General features: G+C 41.0%; 1 protein-coding gene across 2 annotated transcripts in view; it reads right to left on the bottom strand.

The window, feature by feature from the left end:
- Positions 1–20,700, bottom strand: part of PXYLP1 (2-phosphoxylose phosphatase 1) — a 48,324-nt gene that overhangs the window by 20,944 nt on the left and 6,680 nt on the right. The window contains exons 1-2 of one of the 2 annotated variants that reach the window (XM_033069212.1): positions 13,004–13,068; positions 12,478–12,609 (exon numbers count right to left, since the gene is read on the bottom strand). In XM_033069212.1, coding sequence (XP_032925103.1) covers positions 12,478–12,556 — 79 coding nt within the window. In that variant the 5' untranslated portion in view covers positions 12,557–12,609; positions 13,004–13,068. Of the gene's footprint in view, positions 1–12,477; positions 12,610–13,003; positions 13,069–20,700 lie in introns of those variants that run through there. The other variant, XM_033069211.1, reaches the window with a different exon arrangement.

Below are 20,700 nucleotides of genomic sequence, written 5' to 3'. Positions count from 1 at the left end.
GCCAACACAAGGAACCACTTCCTCCAACTGGAAAAATACCCAGGGGAAGTCAGAAATAAAAACACTGTTTCTCTGTTTAAAGTGTAGGAAATAAGTTTTCTGAAGCATCCGGTATATCATATGTTCACTGACAGAAAATGGGAACTCAGGGAAACGGAGGCTGCAGATGTACCTCAGCTAACCCAGTGGAAGACAGATCTGATTAAGGAGGACAGAGTGTGAGCTCTAGAGGATTTAGATTTTTCAATGTGCATCTTCTGAAGAAAATCATAGACATTAGGACATAAGAAAAAAAAAACCACTTAGACTTAACACGGCTCTCCTGCCACACACAAGTGAAATGGAAGTCTACACATACACCTCAGTATGGGTTTTCTCACCAGTCTCTGCTTTCTCCCCAGAACAATTGTAATACAATTGCAGCTACAACTTGTAAACACACCTTAGCTATTCTAATCAATCCTGGTGTAATTTTCTTACACGAAATGCAGCCAAAAGCTTATTCTGCAGTCTAATGCCATCTGAGTCTTCAGTCTTCTTAGTTTTCAGATCCCTAAAGATTTCCACTGGAGATGCAAATGTTCCTATGGACAACTGAGAACTACTATAAATAGGCTGCTCTCCTCAGCTGTTTTTCACAGAGTTGGACAGAAATAGCCAACCCTCCTACCCCTTCCCAGGAATGGGGCAAAGCCTGCTTGTCTGTCTGTTTTCTGGCTCATAAGCTATGAACTTTCTTTAAAGGTTTTTCTCATTTTGGGGCAATTGCCAAAAGCAGCCCTTACCCATGGAGCCAAAGGTCACAGGTACTGACCCAGGGCCTTTTTCCATATCAGAGCCAGGGAAAAAATACCAGATTTCAGTACTTGTGTGTTCACGTTCAAAGGTGAAATAGAACTACACACAGCCACCATTCCTGGTAGCCTACCAGCTTTAAACACCAGTATTGCAGAGAACAGGTCTCTTATTTCTAGCTGAATTAGCTGCATGGCTAGCAGATTTTTAACAAGGTCACAATCAGACTTAGATGAGGAAAATAAATATGTTAAGAAAATCCTTTTTGCAGCAAACACAACATGACAAGCCTTTCACTCTTGTGTTTGAGATCTAATTTAAGCAGATACATTAAATTATACAATGTGTGCTTGCATTTATTAAGTCCAGATGTGGCTCTGAAAAGAGCTTTATCGTTTCAGGGGCTTTCCCCTGCCCCTCATTGTTTTTTGCTGGACAATTCAGAAAGACATATGGCACTGCTTAAACAGCTTCAAGGATTTTCAGCCTGAGAGCAATAACACAGCAATGCTAACTGCAAATCTGAGCCTTTTCAAGCTCTAGAGATGACAATCATTTTCCACTTCTCCTCCCAAAGTGAAAAATTACTTGCTGCATTTTATCGTCTTTTCCTACTACACTCAAACTGTACAATGTACACCACAGAATAGATTGCTACTTTCATCAATTTAATATACTACTTCTTTAAAATAAATACACATGCATACTAAAGCTTTTATTTCCCAGCATGTCACTAATTACCCCATTGCTTGGCTCTGTGCTCGGTCTGGAGGGAGTGGGGGAGGTTCCCACAAGACATCCAGACAAGCAGACAGATTTGCTGCTCTATAAACATATTGCTCAAGTCACATCTAGCTCGTTCTCCAGGTTGTTTAGTGACAAGATGCAAAAGGATCCCCAGCAGTGCTTACACTGACACAGTAATGCTGGTCCTGGCCCACCACTGGGATTCCCGAATGAGAAGAGCAACAAACACCACAAACCATCACGCTCTGGTGAAGTCCCTCCTATTGCTGGGAGCTGCCACGTCTCATCATGCTGTGAGAAGATTTCAACTATACCAAATCTGTGTCCTGAGGGCCACCAAACAAGGCTTAAATACACAAAGACTAAACAAAGGGGAATTATGGCCTGAGTGCATGATTTTTATAAATACCATAGATCTACCCACCCACTGCTACTTATCCAACAAGATTCACGAGCACTGCAGTACGATGTTAAAGCACTGTCCTGTTTCTGTCTACAGAACTCAGGAACAGCTAAATGAACTAATCCAACTGAATTGTCCTGGAACAGATTTTCAAAACAGCTTTTATCAGCTGTGTTCAGAAATGGTTGGCAACTCTTCCCATTTCCATAGTATTGTCTCAAAATAAAGATCAACTGCTCTGCATTGATATACACTGTACTAAATGCTTCTGCCATTTTTTCCAGGGAGTGGGGACCTTTGCTTTTAGTTTAGGGGTTGTTTGTTTTTGTTTTTTTCTTTTATCCTGTGTGATTTCCACAAATACTGGAGTGAGAAGCTGTGCAACAGCAATTGCAACACAACTGCAAAAAGATGCTTGGCAGATTTCACATGTGAACTGAACACCAACATAGCAGCCAAGAAGACTCAGCACAGCAGAACACACAGTAAAAAGTATTTCGTCAGGAGCACGGGCTACAAACCCTCAGACTTCAGTGGTCCTTTCATCTACAGCAGCTGGGCATGATACAAAAATGCACCTCATAATGCAGAGTTCAAGAGTTGCTCCTGTTCTGTTGCCCAGCAATCTGTGGCTGACATGAGCTCTCTACAGCCCAATGTGTGCTCCCTGCACAGAGGAGAAACATGCACTGCTCTTTTCTATCGTCCTAGATGCCTCTTCTCCCTAGGGTTCTCCCCAGACTCAGAATGGGGAGACTCAGTCTCTCCAGACTCAAACCAAAATACAATGTCCTTTGACATTCAAGTCAACTGTCATTAGGACATGCACTACAACATCCAGTTGTTGAAACAGGAATCCCAAAATACACAGGGAAAATAAAGAAATAAAGGGATTTAAAATCACACCTTAGCTCTGCCCACCACATCTTCACAAGTATTGCTCCTCTGGTGTCAAAACACCAAGGCAGCAGCTTTTGGGCTGCAACAAACTGTATCAGCTCAGTGGTAAAGGCATCTTCTGGTCACCTTCCTGCCTTCCCTGCAGCATCTCTGTCACACACCTGGCCAGAGGCAGAGATCCAAGCACTGCCAGCCCACAGGCAGGAACATCACCATGTCTGCAGCTCAGCCACAGCCTCTGCACAGACACAGGGCACAGACTGCTTCCCATGTTAATGTCATCAGTCAGACACAATCACAGACAGCTGGCACTTCTCTAGAGCAGTGTCCTTCCAAGATAAAAAGCCTTACAAATTCAAATCAATATTTTCACTACTGCATTAAATTAGCACTTTTCTGTTTCACATCTAATCCCAACTGCTTTCTGTCCACAAACTGACCTGCTCAGGGAAGTGATCTCAACACCATATGCCACTGCTTACCCAAGCCAAGCCAGCTCACTTGTTTGTCCTTGTCAACAGCAGGGTAAGGCACAGAAAACTGCCATGGATTTGCCAGCAGCAAATCTCAAAACAACCCTTACAATACAGTAGAACCTGACAGATTTTTGTGCTGGGGAAGCCTTCCATGACAGTCATTAATCTCAACAGTGCTCTCTGGATCAGAGAATTATCGGTATCTTTTGGACTCTTGCCATAAAACAGCTTAGGGGAAGACACTGAATCTTAGTTCTTGTCTTCATTCAGCATTAATGTGCACAGTTGGTAAACCCATAATTACACCACATATGTTTCCAGCTCTTTTAATCCAACCATCTCATGAAAGTAATGAAGGGAGATCACTTCCATTTTACAAGACTTGGTATTTCATTGCAGCAAGTCCACAAAAGCCCCAGTCTTTTAAATACAAACTGCTTAGACCCTGCCTCATTTAATATAAACCACAGTGGCATTTAGTACGTACAAGCCCTGCTTTTCTGTCAGAGTGAGCTTTGAAAAGCTAAAAGGGAACTAATTTTGGGAACAGAGATTACTGTTATTAGAAAAAACAAAAGGCAATAAAAAATGCCTGTAGGCATTTAAATCTTTAAAATCAGTACAGTTTGAGACAATTTATTAATCACAGAAACTCCACATGCCCAAGAACAAAAAATAATTTTTTAAAAAAATCTTCACACTCAAGTGACAAGACACTTTGGATTAAGTCAGTCACGGTATCATTTCAGCAATGAGATCCCAGCAAAAGCACAGATAAAAGAACAAATGTGCCTGAAAGACAATTCACAAAAGAAAAATTAAAAAGGTTAAGAAGAAACATGAACAATTGTATGAAGCATGTTAAGCATCTCTTTCAGATACACACAATATAACCAACACATCCATAAACCCCAATGGTTTTCAACTTAATTTGCAGCAGCACAGTGGGGATTAAGTCAAGCACAAAGCACAGCTCAGAGAAACAAATCTATCATCAAACATGAAGTTTATGTAGCCCTCCATGCTTTTCAGAAGAGTGCACACAGCCTAGAAATAGGGAAAGTACAACTGCATTATACCCAGTGACATTAAGGTAGTTTTTCTAGTACTGTCCTGTTGAAACTCTGCTCACTGAACAAGCAGAGAAGGGAAATCTGGGTCAGAACATTCTCTGATGCAGATGCAGAACCTAAATCTCAAACAAGGGACAGCAAATTATTAAAATATTATGAACTCATTTGCAATTAATAGAGAACATTGTCCTAAAAGCTCTGGTAAAAGTAAAGCAAGAGATAAAGCTCATAAAAGTGTAAATGATTGTGGATTCTCAGAAAACTGTTTAAAAATCAGTAGTCGGCAAAAGATTAACAAAAGGCTCCTACTAAAACAAAACAGAGTGACAAGGCTCTGCCTTCTCAGCTTAAGACAGTCAAGTTTTGATGCCATCATCTCTGTAACATGAGAAAGACAGAAGTACAAGGGAAGGCAGGCCTGTAGCAAGGGGATGGGCAGCTGAGAAGTTACTTATGGAAAAAAGCAAACGCTCAGGGATTAGAATCACTGCTCAGTGCCCAGCCAGGCCCACCAGGAACACTCAGCAGAGAGGGAAGAAGCAGACACAGCCCAGAGCCCATCTCCCAGAGAGCCCTGGCAGTCAGGGCTGGGGCACTGGGCTCTTTACTGCAACCTGCTACCCTGAAAACCCCAAACAAGAGCTAGAATGCAAACCTCACACACAGGGGCCATGCTCTTGTGAGAATTGAGGCTTTATGTTGTGCAGATTTCACCCGTGTGAGCTAACCCTCATTCACCATTTATACAGAATGTAACAGCTGCACATTAGAAACTACATTCTCTCTTTGCTAGTTCTACAAAAAAATAGGGTGAATATCCAAATTTAACAACAATGGTTCAGTTGTTAAAACACAGTTTAGCCTGGTACACAAGTAACATATGGAAAAATTCTAGGAATAATTTTATTGGATTTAAAAGACAGACATGCCATCTAAAAATGCCTGCAGTGACCTGTAAGGCAGTCTGACTCACCTTTCAAGAGCTGTGAAAAAGGAACAGCAGAGAACTGGTATAATGACAAACAGAATTTGCTAATACATAAATAAATCACCTGACCTACTGCTACAGAACCAACTGTACAGTAGCCTTCAAACATGCTTTAACACACCATACTAATTCTGCTAAAACACAGTCCAACTAACCACCATGGATGAAGTTTGAATGTACATTTAAGTAAGAATTATGAAGTTCTGTAGCCTGACAACTAACTTCTGTTGGTTAAATCCCGTCTCAAGCAATTTAACCTGACTTATATTTAAAACAACTATTTTGAAATGATTGCTCTGTTTTTGTAGGACAAAGTAAGACTGTCCTATAGTATCATTCTCAAGCACTCATCATGTCTCCATTCCCTTCACAGGTTCATTTTGTGCATTATAACACCACTTTTGAAAAATCACAAAAAAAGCTATTTAAAACTCCAGTTACAAACATAAAAAAGGACCTTTAACAAAAATCTCTGTACTTACAGTTAGTCCTCTTCATTTGCTGCTAGAATGTACAGAGCCTTGGATTTATTATTTGTGGGTCGTTTTTCCCTTTAATCTTAAATTCAGATTAAATTAGCACTTCTCTGTGGGTTCTGTTTTTTAGACTTCTCATGAGTGGAAAATCTGCCATGCTTATGAGCTTGAAGGCAAAATTCATGAAGGGAGTTATCTGCTCTCTTTTTAATTTTGTATGCTGCTAACACATGACAAAAACAAGTTCTCTACATCAAGAATTTTAAAGCTGTGGCTTTTTAAATACAGTTAGTTGTATATATCAGCAAAATGCAAAACCCACCCAAAGCAGCCACTGCCCCAGGGTGCAGGCTCCCAGCAGGGCCATGGTGAGGATCTCAGGCTAAACACCAAGCACCTCAGTGTTGCAGATGATGCCCACACTGTCCTCAAAGTAAGAGCTGCTGGCAAAGCTCAAGCCAGTGAAATAAAACTCTACTGCTTTTTCTATGTGGAAAATCCAAATTTCTGTTTCCTGTGACTCATCTTTAAAACCAAAACCTCCAGTGCAAAATCAAATGACAGAAAGTAAAAGGAAATTATTACTGGAACAGCAAAATGTCACTTCCAGACATGCTGATGCACCAACACCCAAGCATGACCCACCAAGGCAGAGAAAGTATTTCTTAAAAACTCAAAAAACCCCATAAAACAGCTCTCCACATTTCACACAGGAACGAGCACCCCGCCGGGGCAGTGGCCAACATCCTAAAAAGCAGTGGCAGTCACCAAAATTCTTTTTTATCAACAGGCAAGCCTAAGCCACTGATCAAAGTATCAAAGTATGTAGGAAAACAAACTCTAAACAGAAGAGAAACTCCAGGGGCAAGAGTTGCCCGAGAGCCAGGGCCTTCAAAAGGAATTCAGTTGGGAACTGAGGTCAGCCACAGGGTTATAAAAAGCATCCCTGTAAAAAGGGATGCTTTCCCACCATCATTTTAGTCCTCTTCTCTTGGCTGTTACATGTTTCCTTAGGTTCTCAGTAAATAGAAGAAAAAAAAACTGAAAAACAAAGTAAAACAAAAGTATTTACTTCAGGAAGAAAATTAATTTACATTCCTTTGAAAAAAGACTAAAAAAATCAAGTAAATTTTACAGAGCATACACATGGCATCCTAACAGATAATGTTTAAATTGCCTTTGCATTTGGTTTATTCAAGGAAACTCAGACAAATTTTTGAAACATCCTGAGGAGACCCACCTTGAGGCTTCTGCTGCCAGTCACAGATGCTGCTAATGTAATGAAAGGCCTGTGTTTGCCCAGTAATTGGGTTCTCAGGTACCAATCTTTGGAGGAAAAAGAGCTGCTCCTCAGGTCTACTTGTAAACTCATGCTCCTGAGCTGACCTAAGGGCTAATACAATGCAATTAACACTGGCAGGGTCCTAAATTCTGTCTTATCTCCTTAGTTTGAGGCTGCAGGACCACAGCTGGATCCTGACACATCCTTTGGATGTAGGGGCACTGCCATCCTCTGTCCCTAACTGCAGGAATTGCCCCAAACCACTGCATTTCCCTTCCCTTTGCACTGTTCTAGGCATGTTACACAGCACAGAACAGGAATAAAGACCTCAGCCACTGCAACCTCTTCTTCTGGCAAAAAATAAGAAAGTATCTCCACATATATTCTCTGTGCCCATTTTTAATCCACAGCATTACAGATAATATTTACAGAGACAAAAATACAGTCCACATTCTAGCACAGGTCATTTTTCCATTCTGCAGTTCTTCTGACAAAGTGAAACACTGAAAACTTTAGATAAAAACAACATAATTACATTTTAGAACATACTTAGCTGTCGAGTCTATCAAAACCAACTCGCCTTTTGTCTCTTATGCTGAAGTTTTAAATTGTTTTACAATCATGACCATTTACATAAAGAGGAGAAAAATGAAAACATGTGTGGAATGATAAACACTACAAGAAAAATACCTCTCCACTCTTTTCTGTAGATCTGGCCCCAAACATAAAACAAGAGGGAAACAATGAAAATTCCTAATAAAACTTGAAAATTAAAGTCACATTTGGTTTGGAAGTCAACCAGTTTCCCTATCCAATAGGTTTCCCAAACAAAAACGTTCCATTGATAGAATTATCCATTAGAGACAGAGTATTTTTTTCTAGCCAGCACTGGAACATTTTTTTGTGTTAACTTTTAACACTGTCATTTTCCTACACTATTTAAACATTCAAACATGTACAAAATCTAGTGGCATTTGCCATTCAAGAGAGGCTCCCTCTATTGCTGATTGCTCCAGGTTTAACTCTGCACAGTGCATTAATAGCCAAACTGAACTTGAAGGCACATCTAGCCCCAGCCTTTTGCTTCTAAGCCCAGGCCACACAATTATATTAAAGATGCCTAGAACTAATAAGGCTTGTACATTTTCAGCAAGTATAAATTCCTTGTTAAAAGTCTTCTATGTGCCTACTAGAAATGGTAACCAAACCTGACAAAACTATGAATAGGTATTAGAATATTCTAGCAAATTTTCAAATGTGTCTCAAATGCATTTCTCCCATCATCCATCAGGTATGTTCAGAAAAAAAAAACCAACCCATGACATTCTTTATCTCAATAAACACAAATACACAGAGCTTGAAAACAGTAGGACTTCCTGAAGGAAGTTCCCTTACCCTACTGCTCCTTGTGAAATTCCCAGGAGAGCAGCCAGCCCCATGGGCAAAGATCATCCACAGACCCTGTGCCTTTCGCTCCTGTTCAAGGACATAAAGAGCAGAACCAGCCAAGTGCCCCATTGCCCAAAATGCACAGGACAGAGGACCCTGGCAAGAAGGAGTGTGTCTTGTAGCATCCACAGCATCACATCACCTTGAAGAACAACTATTAATGTTTAAAAATAGTCTCCAGCTGTGCAGCAATCTGCTCACATGTCTCCTACCTAGGATAAGGAGATGAAGAAGATGCAGCTGGCATTTGATGCAGCCAGCCAAGCCAGCACACAACATGTGACAGACTGAATGCTCCAAGAGCTGCCTGCCACACACCTGGGACAGAGCTCAGAGGGAAGCTTCTGACCTGATCAAAACTGGTCCATGAAGAAGTGATCCACGTCCATCCACTGAAACTGCTGGTGAGAGAGAATACTTCCAGCTCTCAGAGCTGTTCAGAGAGACTTTGGAGGAAACTTTCTCCTGTTTCACCCTGTGAGTTGAACTGTTAGCATCCATGTAAAGCACCAGCCTTATGGTGAAAGCAACACAGGAAAGCAGACTACAAAACTCAGAAACCACAAGAGAAAAGAAAGGGACCAAGAACAACCAAACACTGTAACACAGTTTTCTATCACAGTTTTCAGAGCACAGTTTTCTATCAATCCTGGATCCAGCCTACCAACACTGAAGATTCTGAGGTCCTACACTGGTTGTTTTCCCCAGTTTTTTCTCCTTGTGTATAAACTTAAATTGTGTCAACTATTAGCTCTGAAACAACTGCCTCAGGAGTTTGTCTTAGAAGCAAGGACAGACTTACTAGGACTGCTGACACAAGCACCCATCACCTCCACTTCACTGTGGCTGCAGAAATCACTGCTCATAAAGCAGTTCCAGGTCCTTCCCAGCACAGTATATTAAAGTAAACCAGCATCCTTTTCTGTTTGACTGGGTGGCAAAGTGCTGCAAGCAATTCCTGAATCCTTACAGCTGAAGCATGAACCAGACTGCGACCTTGTCGGCCATCCCAGTGTGGGCTGTTTGTAATACTGAGTCAGAACCTACAGAAAATCAGCTGAGCTTGGCCTTTACTACTCCCTTTGCTTCAAAGTCAGCTACAACTCACAAGTCTGGCTTCAAATGCCACAATTCCGCATGTGGATAAGAGGGATAAAATATCAAGCATTTACAGGAGTTATGCCCTGCTCTAAAGCAGAAGTTTGAAAAAGGAAGATATGTACCACTTGTATAATTATAGATTTAGAGTTAGTTTTGCTTTCATAAACAAATTTATCACAGAAAGGAGCAGACACTTTCAACATTCCATGCTTAGAAAAGCAGCAGCATATTTTAAAATTACCAGCCCTCCTCCACAAAGCTGTGCACTGCTTGCTAATAGAGATTCACAATCTCACAACAGGATAAAACATTCATTTCCACTCCAAATGCTCCAGGAGGTACCTCCCTTCCAGCAAAACAAAATAAATCTTGGCTTGGGCATTTTCCTGAGTCTAAATGTAGAATACTCATTTTCATTCCATTAAATCATATTATCATAGAATCATTTAAGTTGGAAAAGACCTCTAAGATCAACACCAACCATTAATCCAGCACCACCATATTCACCACTAAACCATGACCCCAAATGCCACACCTACATGTCTCTGAAATCCCTCCAGGGATGGTGGCTCCACCACTGCCCTGAGCAGCCTGTTCCAATGCCAAACTACCCTTTTGATGAAGACATTTTTCCTAATACACAATATAAACCTCCCCGGCACAACTTGAGACTATTTCCTTTTGTCCTATCACTTGTTGTCAGTGGGAGAAGAGACTGATGCCCACCTTGTACAACCTCCTTTTAGGTAGTTGTAGAGAGTGATAAAATCCCCCTGAGCCTCCTTTTCTCCAGGCTAACACTCCAACCTCCCACAGCCACTCCTCATCCAACTTGTGCTCCAGACCCTGCACCAGCTCCACTGGGGAATTATTCCAGACCTCAGCACCTCTCTTGTCATGAGGGGCCTGTAGCAGGATGCTCTTCCTAAGTGGGGGTAAAACAGCTCAAATTTTACCCTATTTGCAAATAAGTTTAAGTACTGGATGGAGAACAAGGGTTTCATGCTAGTTTTGGTGTTGAAGAATGCTGAGAACAGCCAGACCCACCAAACCCAAAGTGAAAAATTCTGAGGGTGTGAAAACACAGCATTTCCTGACAGAAGCAGGTACTGATAAGGACGTGACAAAGTTGCCGATAAAGAAAGCAACAAGTGATAGCACTGGTAACTCATCTGAAGCTGCTGAGCTGCAGGCTGCTCAGCTGGCACAGCTCACCTAGAAGCACAAGGTGATCTATGAGAGTTTTGGTTTTGCTGTGGAGATGGTCTTGGCTCAACCTTTGGACTAATTGCTCTACATCCTAAAGCTGGTAGAAGGGAAAGTATCAGGCTAGCCAAATGTCTTGGTTCCCACTGGACTGTATTGCAGCTCTCATTATGCAAAGGTTTCTGTACCAGTGTTGGTGTTGGCACTGAGCTCCACGGGGCTGCCTGCTGCAGCTTACGTGCCTTTTTAAAGCACCTCTCAAACATCCTTATCTCTAGCAGAAATGTTATGTTCTAATTAAGCAAAAAATAATTTTATCTTCAGATGAAATGTGATTCATTCCCCTAAATGCCTACCTCCTCATCTCTAAATAAAACTCATTTTAGTTAACAATTCAGTTTCATGTTTCAGCTGCAGCTCCTCTAGGATCTTCACCCTATGCTCAATTCATAACCAACCCTACAACACCAAGGGCAAAACAAGCTGCAATCAGACCCCCTGGCTTGTGCCCAGAGGAGGCTGAAAAAGCAATTCAGAGCCACAGGTCCCTTTATTACAAGCTGATGAGTTCAGGCACACAAAAATAGCAGAAAACCACTAAGTTCCTTTCAGCTTCTCTCCCTCCCTTTTTTTGTCTGCCATGTGCAAAAGCCACATTCTAATTCTAATATAATCTTTCAGGTTTGAGGGATTTTGACACTATGCAGAAGAAAGCATAGTGTAAATGTCCCAGAAGGGCTGTGTTCATTAAAACACAATGAAAGATGACAACAACAACAAAGAATGCTATCCTGCCCTATGGATGTGCAGTTTTACTTGCCTTCAAACAGCCACTGACTACACTGCTGTGCATTAGGGCAGACCACATTATCACAAAGCATGGCTTTACCCAGGAAATGTTCTCTCTCGTGAAGCAGGGGACAGTCAGGCACAGGGCACAGTGCTCACCTGTCACCTGCACTGCCCTGCCTTCAGCACCACATCGTGCTCAGTGCTCACCTGTCACCTGCACTGCCCTGCCTTCAGCACCACATCGTGCTCAGTCATCAGCATGTGAGGGTCCTCTGCTCTGACCATGATAAATTCACCTGAAGCACAACACAATTTATCTGTTCTTAAACAAACCAACCACTTCTGATGAACAATCCAACTGTGTGAAGTTTTCTGATGTCAGGGTACAAATCAGGAGAAGTTCCAGCACTCAAACCTCTCACAGCAGTTTCCTCAATCCCATCTGGTCTGATGCAATGTAAAATAGGAATTGCAGCAGTTTTCAGTCCAATGTGGTTTGTCTACTTCTATGGAAGGATTCAATCACATTTAATTACTTAACTGCACTACAAAATGCAGATTTTTTAAAAATCTGATTTGAACTCTCTAGATTGCATAGATTCATACACAACACACAAAACTATGTTTTCTTACTTTTTTGGAAAACAAACAAACAAAAATCCTTACAAACAAACAAAAAACCCCAAAACAAACCCCAAGTATTTCAATAAAGAAAGAGTGCTTAAACATGTAATCATGGCGATTCTTAAACACACCTATACATGGAAAACAAAGCATGAGGACACTTACAGAATTGTAGACTGAGGCTCAAAAAGGCTAATAAGGCTGCCAAGGCCAGCAAGAACAGAAAACGGTTTCGGAAAAGCATTATTATTCACTCTGCTTGCTCTTCATGGTTTCATCTTCAGATATCTGTGGTTCCTGCAAACAACAAAAGAGTGGCAAATAGGTATTTCAGATGTGGAAGCATCAGCTATTCTTTAAAGGCAAGCACACCAGGCAATTCAAATTGGTAACAACAAAATGGAGAAGCTGCCTTCACCTTAACAATAGGATTAACTGTATTTCCACAACAAAACTTTCAGGTAAATAAAAATTATTTCCATTTTCTATAAAATTAAGTTTGCTCCTGCTAACACAGGGTTAACACTCACATTCACAATTCTTAAGATAATAAAGAGTAAGAAAAGCTGTCAATACCACTACACAGTAAACAAAAAAGTAATAAAGCCTCAGCAGTCATTACTCATTGCAAAAATAAAAATATAAAAACCCAAGCCCTCTCCTGAAAACATCCAAACACGCTCTTCCTTACAAAATGACATTCTGAAGACTACAGAATTTGCTGAAGAGCCCTGTTTTCACAGATGTACGTTTTCCTGTGGAAAACTGCTCTATATAAGGGATGAGAGGGGGTTGCTCTCCCCCCCCCCCACATGCCTTTTTTTTCTTTTTTAAACAACCAGCTGCTCTTATGTGCAAGAGATGCCTCCTCCTAGCACTGACAGTGTGTTGCAGGAAATTGGTTAGTCTTGAAAGAAATCTTCTGAGATTCCCAAATCCTTTGAACTGAGTTCTGTTTATGACAGAATATTCAAATCTGTTGACAGAAAGTAACTTTTTTCCCCTCCAACATTTCCTTTTGCCCCAGAACTTATTTCCTCACAGAAAGAGGCCTCTTTTTATTTTTCCTGCTTTTGAGAATGGCAAGTGTTACATACACATGTAATTAAAATACATTTGTTTACCAAAACTCTTCTGGACTCCAAAATCTATCTTAGCAAGATTTTAATCTCTGAGTGCTGACAAAACCATAACTTCAAATTGATGATTTTTTCCTACACTACCCCATCCCTTGCCCCAATTAATTTTCTTACTAGTATTTGTAAAGATTTCAGGAATTAGTGAACTTATTTTATCCACTGGGAGTGCTTTTGAAAAGAGCTGTGTGATTGCAGCAAGTGAAATCCATTATACACATACATTTTGCACGACTGAGGTCTTTCCATCTCATTTTACTTGGACAGCTACCTTTACAGCTTTTGGAAACTGTGGAAAAATGGAAAGACCTGGAGATTCCGAGAAGCAAAAAACCAGAGTCATTAAAGTATGTTTCCCACATGCCAACAGCACCATAAATGGCATGTGCAAGCAGTCATAAAAAAGTAAAGAGAGGGAGAGGGAAAGTTGGAAGGAACAATTTTTAACAGTTCTCAATTTCAAAAAAATCAGAGCATATCCTGAAACATCCTAGTGAAAGGCAGGCAGAAGCAAAACTGAACTACACCCCTGCAACTCAACAAAGCTGCGAAGGATAGAAGGTAAAAGGATTAGTGTATGTCAAACACCAGGAGAGAATAAAGCAGTTCAACCAAACAGATGGGACAACAGAAGGAACCACAGGAAAAAGCAAAAAATAGATCTAGCAGCGAGGAGAAGGTAAAATCTCAGGAACAAAAGGTCTTGTGCACAGTCTACACAGATTAATACTGTTGTTACATAAAATAAAGCTGCCATGAAAAAGAAAAAAAATTAAATACTGAAAAATAGGAGATCTTACACTCTTCATATTAGCAAAATGTTTTAGTGAGTAAGCTTAATGAGCTTTTACCCTTAATTGCAAGATCAGAAGCTTTAAAACATTGAGTGCGAAAGATGTCATTCAAGAAATTACAAAGTGGAAAGATTTTGCTTTTGAATACACTTTGGCTTGCTAACAAATTAAAAGTTGCTCTGTTGTGACTTATAAGGAATAGGAACAGCTCCTGCTGAGAAGCTGTTAATTAAAAGCCTGTCAACACCATTTGCCATCAGCTCCTCCATGGCAAGAAGCTGCAGGGAATCAGGTGAAGGTATGTGAGACTGAGTCCTGAAGCCTCTGCTCCTCCAGGCTGGCACACAAGGTGCTCCCAGGGCAGAGCTGCACTTGGCCAGCAGATGTTAAGTGAAGGCACTTAACAATACAGTAAGTATTGTGAGTACTCACTGAAGCTAGCATTGGTAAACTAAAAAAGATAAAGCCTGGAGGGGGGAGAAATAAAAGCAAACTAACCTCATCTTCCCGCAAAACTATTCTTACATGCAGATGAAACAAAACAGCAAACCACAGAGCAAAACACATTTGGGGTGCTCAGGACAGACTATTACAGAGCAAGAGCACTGCAGAGCATCCACTGCTGACCTGACATTTAGGCACTGCTGATCTTTCTTTACCCAAGACAGAGAGCAGGGCCTGGCCCAGCCTCAACATCTTCACACACAAACTCACAAAGGGCAATTCCATCAAGGGCTGACAGCAGTACCTCCCTGGGCTGCAGGAACAGCGTTGGCTCTGTGGTTCAGAGCCAAGGAAGCACTTACTGCTTTGAAAGGGGAGTGAGCTCCACACCAAGGTGCAACTCAGTGCCAGGAGCAGCAGCTTCCAACATGTGCCCAAAATGCAGTGATTGATGCCCATCTCTGAGACAGGGAGATTTAGACTGGATATCAGGAAAAATTTCTTTTTTCCGAAGAAAGGGCTGTCAAGCACTGGAACAGGCTGCCCAGGGCAGTGGTGGAGGCACCATCCCTGGAGGGATTTAACAGACCTGTGGATGTGGTGCTCAGGGACAGGGTTTAGTGGTGGGTTTGACAATGCTGGGGGAATGACTAGACTTGACCTTTTCCAGATTAAACAATTCCACCATTATGTTTCTATGAATGCAGTACTTGATAAAGATGACCTATACAAGTCCAAACATTTCTGTCACACTAACTTCATATGTGACACACTTAAACAATTTAGAAATTCATAAGGACAGTCATTAATAAAGCATCCTACATTGAAATGCAGGTAAGTAAAAGGCTACTTCTCAGTCACCTTTTGCAGCATACCTACCTACATACCTATCCACAAAATGTAACTTTTCCTTTTAAAGACGATCCAAAATCTCAACTCATCAAAACATGCCAGAATGACTCACAGCATTTAGAGCACTCTCAGTACTTACCTAATCTCACACAAGTGCTGGTCTAAGGTGTTACTGCATGCTCACACAAAGGTAAAAACAGCCTTATGGTTGAAGGCCAGGCCAGGGAGTCAGGAAAAATTAGTAACTACCTAGAAATGTCGGGAGAGAGGTAGCCAGCCTGGAGCCCAGGTGAGGCACAAAGCAGGAGCAGAGCAGCTGGCAGCACTAACCCACATTCTGTTCAGCATTGAGGGTGTCACACAGAACTTCCTCCTGGCAGCACCAGCTCCTCAGCAAACCAGAGACAAGGCATTTCTTGACTGGCTAAACTTCTTTAAGTCAGGCCCTGAAAATAACTTTACATCAGTGCTTTCAAAGCACTTGTGAGATTAGATGTGACACTAAACCAGCACTGCCAAACTCTTGTGCCAATTGACTGATGTTGATACATCCTCTAAATCATCAGCATCCATCTATAATACAAACCTACTCTCCAGCATTAAATGTAAGCAAAGAGTTATACTGACTCACCATGACAGCTTAAATGAATTTACTTGATTAAAACAGCATGTCTCCATAAATAATCAATAGTACTCTTCAAAGTCTGCCTCAATAAAATGACTGTATTTATCTGATGTGCTGCATGAAAATGACATTGTCTACTGAAACGCAAGTGAGCAAAAGTGGTCACAACAAAAAAACTGGCAAAGATAAATGGAGAATTTGCCCTAAAAGGAAGGTAGTGCTCAGTCTGTACTTCACTATGTGCCAAAGACAGAAAAGTGTATTTTGGAGCAAACCTATAGAGTGTAGGAGGGAGAACAAAAAGCTCACAGAAAAAAATAATGTTGATTTGGAGTAACATTCACAGATAGTTTTAGAAAAGGTCACAGAATAACACAGAGACCCAATTATTAGTCTGGTATCTCTACACTGCATATGAGATTTTAACTACCATTACTTTTTGATATATTTTTTACTTTTCACCTGCATCTGTAGGCTTATTTTTTGACAAAGCCTGTTTTGAAGGCATCTGAAATGAAGGTGGCATTTCCTGATACAATTATAATGAGAAGTTCTGCCCTGACTTTCACTTTAACTTGTGATGCTCCACCAATCACTCCTCAGCCATTGGGCACCAGCCTACCAGGCACATTTTTCATCTACTCACAAGTCCAGCCCCCAGACAACTTCAGACAGTGAGTTCATACTCTTGAATTAGCAATTACAGAAAATAGTTGCGTCAGCAAATGGCACAAGCCAAACTTCTTCTTTGGCACTTCAAGCACTTGGCAGTTTTTTCTGCAGGAATGCAAAATAGTGGCTGGGATTTTCTGGACATGACCAAATTGACCAGTGCTACAAAGGTCAGTGGCAAGAACCAGAATAGAGTGCAAATGGGAACATGCAGCAGAACCAATCCCCGGGTCAGCATGACCTGCTTAGCTACTGATGCTTGTAATTGTCACGGTGAGGAAACCCTCACAAACCCCTGCAGCCATTGTAGCAGCAGCAATTTAAATTGGACATAGGATCGCTGTAACACTGAGGGTGCATTTTGCACAGCATCACAAAGTAACACAGCATCTGTGATACTGTTCAGCACAATTCTCCATTTTCCCATTGGGAAAAAAACCAAGAAACGTAGACTTTTTTTTTAATAGCATTTAAGAAAAATAGGTCACAACACTTGGTGCAAATAAATGCATTTCTAAAAAGAGTAAAACCAGACATAGAAAATATTAACTAAAATAATAAATAAAAACACTCCTGCTCAGTAGTGTTATGTGACTGCCAACATCTGGCCTGGAGGCCTCACAGTCATGAGTAACCCTGACCAGAACTCAACCAGCTACACCATTGAAGGAAGAGAAGTAAACATCTCTTCCAAGAAGGCACTGAGAGATACAAATGCAAACATTGGATGCCAGCCAATTCCAGATGAGCATGGATGCAGGCAGTTGTTGGCCAGTGAGCTGGGTGATAACAAAAATGTGCCAACCAAATGCAAGACTTCTTTAAAACCCTACAAAAGCAAGCTGTAAAAAATAAAATGCTCTATTACTACATGAACCTTGGAGTGTCATATCCTGTCCCTCCCTACTGCAACAGTGTTATTTGTGTTAGCCCACCAACCCCATGAGTTAAGCTTGAAGTCAGTGACCACAGGACACTCATAACTTAACTCAAAGTACAAATAGGTCAGCAGCCTCACGAAACAAACAAAAAACCACACATACAAGAAAAATCCCAACACCTAAGCGAAGATAAAAAAGTCATGATAAAAAAAGACCACATATACCACAAGTAAGGTATGGAAACATCAAGAAGCAGTGCCTGTCCAATAAAGCATAGCTACATGCTTTATGTAAAAACTAATAGTTACTTATAAGATAATTTTATTTTTTAATTATTTAACATTTTACCAACAAGTATCTGATTTAAAAGAAAAACAACCAAGATGTTGAAGGTTAATATGGTCAGCATATTAAAACGTCCACATCCAAATTTTTATTGCCTTTTGTTTGCAAGTTTCCACCTAACCTAGCCAGTTCTAAAATCCTCATACTGGCACAGCTGGTCCTGCAAAGTGCAAAAGCTATTGCAGTGGCCCAGCAGTGCTGCCCAGTCTTTGAAGCAGGCAGACTAAGTTCTCACTTCAAACAAGCCAAGGGACCAAACAGATGTTACTTGAACAATTGTGCCCCTCTGTTACAGCACTCACTGGCCCTGTGCAGCAGATTTACCCCTGAATTTGGTAAGCCTGGACACTGATGAGTGTTGTGCACACAGAAGTGATGAAAGGACCCGCAGCCAGACTGTCAAAGATAATCTGCTGCTCTGAAAATACAAGGTTCCCTTGACTCCTAAATTGAGTTTTTAAACCTCAAGGTGCACAAGCAGACCAACTGGTGAACATTTTAAACACCTCTTTCTCCTAAGCAGCTTTCAAGTTTGAGCAGGACTCTCAAAGTTGTAACTGGAAATGCTGGAAAGGGTTGTTTCAGCTCTGTCCTACTCAGTCACCATTAGGAGCTGCTTTCTTTCAGATACTAGATGCTAAGACGTGAGCAGAACAAATGTTTGCATAGTTTATGTTTGCATTTGATTTTGCCAGTCTAAGTCCTTTAGAATGCATCTGTTTTATTGAGCTTAGAACCTACCAGCCCTGAAACTCGGCAATAAACACAGTCATGCAGAGACACCTACGTTCAAGTTCTGTGCATTAATGTTATAGTTAATGCAGTGTAACATTAGAACACTCCAACTATCCTTTGTGAGCTTCACGGGACTGGAAGTTGACTTGCTCTGCAGCCAAACATCTCTCAGTTTCCAGAATTTCCTTATACTTAAATCCATTTTTGATGCAATAATGCCCAGATTATCTTGAACAAACATAATTGAGAAAAAAAAAATCATGGGAACTGTTGAAAAAGTACGAGAAGATCAGAAAGAGTGGGATTTTAAGTGGTTTTTTCACCCTTGCACAGTAAACCATTTAGGTGTGTGTGCTTACCTCCCTGTATTCTGACCACTAATCACCTTGCAAGGAAACACCTCTAAAACCAAATGCTTCTGAAAGCTCAAACAAGTACTTTTGTAAGAAATACCATAATTGCGAGTTGCAAATACCCTTATAAACACTCGAATTCCAAAACAGGGTTTTTTTTAAGACCAAGTACAATAATTTCTGACATGAAGTCACTAAACAGGATCAGTACTGCAGCTTCTATATAATCAGTGGTTCCTAGAATTATTAGTAAGAAAAATATAAGTAATTACATGAAGTAATTTAGAAATGAAGAAAACCATAGCTTCAAAATATAAGGGACTATAAATATCTGATTTTCTGGGGATGAAGTCATTGGCCTAGAACACTCTTTTCCTTCCCCATGCTCTCTGCTATCCTGAAGTTATCAGTATACATGAGAGAAGTTCTCATCAGTTGCAATTTAAAATACTATTTCCACATCCTTTCATTAAAAATAAATAAAACCACTATAAATTTAGTCTTCTTTTCTCCCAGAACACTTTCCCTTTAGAGACTCAGCTTGGAGACAGTTTACTGCCTTCATGCCCAGGCTCTGGCAGCACCCGGACAGCAAAGGCATTTTTGTTCTACCAGCTTCCCTTGTCTATTTACACAGAATATCCAGTGCTCCCACCAGCCAGGACACAGGGATGACATGCCCCTGCCTAGAGGAACTCAACAAAAGTCTAAATTAGCTCTGACAGTAAACAAAGAGAAAAAGTACGGCTGCACATAGAAACAATTATGGAATGTTTATTCCAAGCTGTCTGCAGAGCCCTTTATGTTCTACTTTCTCACAGATTTAGACAGTTGTTTAGACCAGAGGACAAAACAGTGCTCAGCAGCAAAACTCACGCCAGCTCACACATTATCTCCCTTCTGACTTGTACTTTTAGCCACTGACACCATGTATCACTTGACTCCAGGGGCTCAGAGCCCAGGTAGGAACCTCCACACCCGAGTTCTGCTCCACATCATGGGAAACACACAGGGAAAGCTCCACACAGCCCCCACAGGAACTCCTTCAGCAGAGATGTCTGTTCAGCATGATCAGCACTACACCAAGGGCTCAGAGTGCAGCCCAATCCCTGCAGATGGATGTGGGTTGGAATCTGAAGCCACATTTTGGACAGAACATGATACAGCATGGACTGCTTCCCTCAAACCACAGAGAAGCTTCACTGCTGTGTTACAGTGTACCAATAAAATCCCATCTATAATAAAATCTGTCAAATTACAAAGCTTTCAACAGAATTCAAACAACAATGCATCACAAGCCATTCCCCTTTTTAAAAAGTCAGAGTTCATGGCATAGCCAAATCTTAAGTATTGAAGAGACCACTGCAGTTCCTTTGCTAGCTTAAAACCTCTTATTTTCATATTCCTTTTATGAATTGTTTAAAGTCTCCATGCTTTGGCCTTTGGTTTTCCAACTATGACTTTCCAGGTCTCACGTGGTTTACTCATTTGAGCAGCAAACATATGAGAACATGCAATATTTCCAAGAGCAGGTGTCCTTAACTTTGGTTT

Source organism: Catharus ustulatus, chromosome 10 (assembly GCF_009819885.2).
Source record: "Catharus ustulatus isolate bCatUst1 chromosome 10, bCatUst1.pri.v2, whole genome shotgun sequence".
Taxonomy (NCBI): Eukaryota; Metazoa; Chordata; class Aves; order Passeriformes; family Turdidae; genus Catharus; species Catharus ustulatus.
Note: the sequence above shows the minus strand (reverse complement) of the source record. Positions and strands in the feature narration are given on the sequence as shown.